At 41.3% G+C, this 4,039-nt stretch overlaps 1 protein-coding gene across 1 annotated transcript; it reads right to left on the bottom strand.

Annotated features, from left to right (window-relative positions):
• Window positions 1-828: 828 nt before the first annotated feature.
• bhlha9 (basic helix-loop-helix family, member a9) lies at window positions 829-3,599 on the bottom strand. The gene has a single exon (XM_007244819.4). The coding sequence runs from the start codon at window positions 2,987-2,989 to the stop codon at window positions 2,105-2,107; it is 885 nt and encodes a 294-aa protein (XP_007244881.2). The 5' UTR covers window positions 2,990-3,599; the 3' UTR covers window positions 829-2,104.
• Between the last annotated feature and the right edge of the window lie 440 nt (window positions 3,600-4,039).

Below are 4,039 nucleotides of genomic sequence, written 5' to 3'. Positions count from 1 at the left end.
TGCTCATCAAATGTTTCTACTGAAAGCAAAGATATTAAAAAGAATGTATTTTTCCAGCTTGAACTATCATGATTGTCCAGAAGCAATTTAGTGAGACTTTTTTTTTGCATTCAGTGACAAAAACTGTAGTTTTTAGTGGGGCCAAAATGTCAGATGATGATCACCACCCCACTTCATCCCAAACTCCTCAACGCATCCCCTCTATGTCCCCAAAGTACTGAATGGAGCACAATCATTCTACTGCTCCAAAGGTTAATGCTAGGGACTTCATACCCCTTTAGCCCATGCCTGGCATTAGTCACGGTTCTAACAGGTTCAAGTTTATCTTATTCAGCATGGGCAGTCTCAGATACAGCTAATATCTTAGTAAATATATAAATTAATCGGCACCACTTTAAAATAAGACTACCTTTATAAAGAGTTTATAAATGGTTTACAATTAGTTTATTAATAGTTACTAATTAGGTTGTAAATGCCTTCAAAATCATTCATAATCAGTTATAACTAATACATAGAAAAGGAACCAATGACCTGTTGTTTGTCAAATAGTGAACCCACAGCCATCTATAGTGTTGCCCTTTCTATGTATGTGTTATAACTGATTATTATTTTTAAGGCATTTACAACCTAATAAGTAACCCGTAATAAACTAATTGTAAACCATTAATAAACCCTTTATAAAGGTAGTCTTATTTTAAAGTGGTACCAATCAATCCACTGGTTCTCCACAGTAACACTGTAAAGTGTTACCAGTACCACATCTTATTGCATTTTCTGTATTGGAAACGGCACCCTTGGAAAAGCCATGTACTACATGTGGCATAAAAGCCACTTTAAACAGCACCTTTTACTACTGGATAAGTAGAAGTCCATCGATAGATTGCCACTTATTAGGACACATTATACAAATTTCCTGATCTAGAGAGCACATTCAACATGTTCTGGTGCCACATGTTTGAAAAAGGTGTCCTTAAAGTGGCCCCTAGGGTGGCATAAAAGAGAACAAGTGTGACCTACCAGCTGTGCAAGCTAGTGTGCCCCTTTTTGTAATAATTATACATCAGGAAAATGATGTATATGATGTAAAATGTGTCTGTAGAATGTGTAGAATGTGTAGAAAGTGGCACTCCAGTAATGAACTTCTTCCCTTCCAGTAGAAAAAGGCGCTTTCCCAATGGTGCCCTTTTCAGTAGAGAAAATGCCATAAGATGTGGTGCTGTATTGGGTTCTTCTACAGGTGAAAAAATTGAAAAAGCCCAATAAGGTGCTCCTCTAGCAGAGAACCAGTGGATTCATTTATATATTTACTAAGATAATAATTATAATTTATGATGCTGTGCTTCAGACAGTCCTATTCTATTGGCAATTCTTTTATCTACTGTATATAGGGACTATGTTTTTTAACCTTTGCGTCAGAATTGTATGTAACTTAAAGTAGCTGAATACACTTATTAGAAGGGGTGTTCACAAACATTTGGACACATGGTATAGTTATGTACTAAGCAGTCTTTCCACTATTGTGTTATGGAAAGAACGAGCAAATGAGCAGCTAGGATACAGATCAAAGACTTTGCGGTTCAAAAATTAGTAGAGGGAAGCTGACTCGCCGTCTAGGTACACATTAGGTGTGCACTTCGTACACTTATGTTCACAAGTAAACAAAGGCAGACGCACAAACATGTGCGATGATACAATAAAAGAATTAGGCAGTTGTTTGTAACTTTTGGCAATATTTTATTTGAAATCAATTACAAATATATTTACAGTAACACTGAGTGGTTTGTTTTTGCTGGTGCATGATTCCTGAGTGTTTTTCCAGCATGACTTTATTTGCGTAACATCACAGTGTCTATAGCCGCTGCTTGAAAGCATTTGCATGTTGAGGTCACAAATGTCACATAAGAACAGTTTGAACTCAATGTCTGTTACATTCAAAATATTTACACAGTGTCATCCAGCTCATAATACAGTGTATTACCACTTAAACACATCCTGCAGAAATGTATGTTCATTATTAGAGTCTCATAACAGGCTCTATATATTGCACTTACACAGTGTCTCTCTTGTCTCATTATTGTCTCACAGCATGTAAAGGCAGTACGTGTCATAGCATTGGGTAGCAGTGCTGTGGTCCTGGGTCCTGGAGGTAGTTCACATGCCAACTGAATGGTAAAGTCTGCGGGGACTCCACATAGCCCTCCATATGGCTCTGGGAACAAGAGCCCCAAACTCCAGACTGATACCCCAAGCCTTCCCCAACCAGTCGCCCAAATCTAGGAGGACTTGACGAGTCACTGGTTAGCCTCCCACAGGGACTGCTAATTGGGTAGGGCTGGGCATCAGAAGAGTAGCAAGAATAGTGCGGCGATGGAGGACAGGCAGGGTTCATGTGTCTCAAACTGTCCATGTAAACCTGCTGCTCAGAAGATAATCGATGCATGCTCAAGGAACTCTGCATCTGGTGCCCAAGTGGTTGGTGCCAAGACGTGTACCCTTGAGGCTCCAGTAGTGTAGCACTTCCAGGAGGGACATGCCCAGCATCCGGTCGTAGTCCACCAGGTGGTATGTGACATTCATGATGGTTGCAAGCTTTGGCAGCTCCGATGGGCGGGTTGTTGCTGAGGAACACAGAAAGCGCTGAAATCCGGTTGATGGCTCTCTGGAGAGTGGCGATCTTGGAGAGGCGCTTGCCGCTCAAGTCATGGTTCAGTGCCACTCGCAGAGCATTGAATGCTTGGTTGTAATCCAGAATGCGCTTCCTCTCTCGGACGTTGGCGGCCACCCTGCGGGCCTTGGAGCGGACCGGCCTGCTGCGCTTCTTCACCCGGCCATCCTCCGCCTCGCTGTGGCTGCTGCTGGGACTTTCGATGTCAGGAAAGGAGCCTTTCAGACTGCCGTCAACACTGTCATCATCTACGTGAGCCTGCAGGCTCAGCTCCAATTCTTCCTCTGAGAACTCGGAACTGGTGAAGCTGCCACGGCTTGCCATGACTGGACACCAGGATTTGAGCTCTAAGACTCTGTAGACCGAATCTACACACCGAAGGGCTGCCGGAGTTCAGCAGCGCCGACAGCCCAGATCTTCCTTTCGCTGGCGCCTCCTGACACTTTGTGATTACTTCTGTTTCCTCCCGACAGGTCCAGCCGCTTTTTAAAACACCGTCTCCAAGAGTCACATGGTACAGTCACCCATGAGGAATGGTGCACCATGTTTACGAGGGCCCTCCAGGCAAATGGATCAGTTCAGTCTCTTCAGACACGCCCTCCTCTGCACCTCTCGCTCAAGATCTTTACATTGTTTTTCAGCCTCTGAGAGGTTTAAACGCTAAACAAACACCTAACAATTTAGAAATTACTATCTTTCTATACACTCCAGTGACACATCATTTGGAAATTTGGATCCAAGTGAAGAGTCAAATTGCAATCTACAACTTGTGCACATGGAAAGGTGTGATGTAGGCTTGGACAGGTTTAAGGTGGAGACATAAACACAACAATTTAACAAACTGTTTAAACTGGTGGTTTATTATTTCATTATTATAAAGAACCTACTATAAATTAAGCAGCAAATAATATGAAAAATATTTAGGTTATGTGCTTATTATTATTATTATCTGTACTTGCTGTAAAATTGGGAAGGAGAGTAACGTAATTTCAATTCTATGTATGTCCTGTACATATGCAGCATTGACAATAAAACTACTTGACTTATTATAGCCCATTATGCTCCCTGACTTTTATTACACCCTAAGGAAAGCAAAGCACAGTGACTGAGAGATTCCTAAGTTATAACATTCGGTTGGTCCAAGAGATTTAGAGATTTATATACTGTATATGCTGTAACCGTTATAATATAATGTAACATTTTTGCCATTTGCAATTGTATTTTACAGTGTATCATGGGTGCACAAAGGAAAACAGGAATTGACTGCATTATATAACTACATTTTCTTACAAAACTGTAAAACTCATGGATGGATTGTGCAAGACAACAGGAGAAGACTATGTGTAAATGGCATTTTGACAGCATTCAGGCAGC

Source organism: Astyanax mexicanus, chromosome 20 (genome assembly GCF_023375975.1).
Source record: "Astyanax mexicanus isolate ESR-SI-001 chromosome 20, AstMex3_surface, whole genome shotgun sequence".
NCBI classification, from domain to species: domain Eukaryota; kingdom Metazoa; phylum Chordata; class Actinopteri; order Characiformes; family Acestrorhamphidae; genus Astyanax; species Astyanax mexicanus.
Note: the sequence above shows the minus strand (reverse complement) of the source record. Positions and strands in the feature narration are given on the sequence as shown.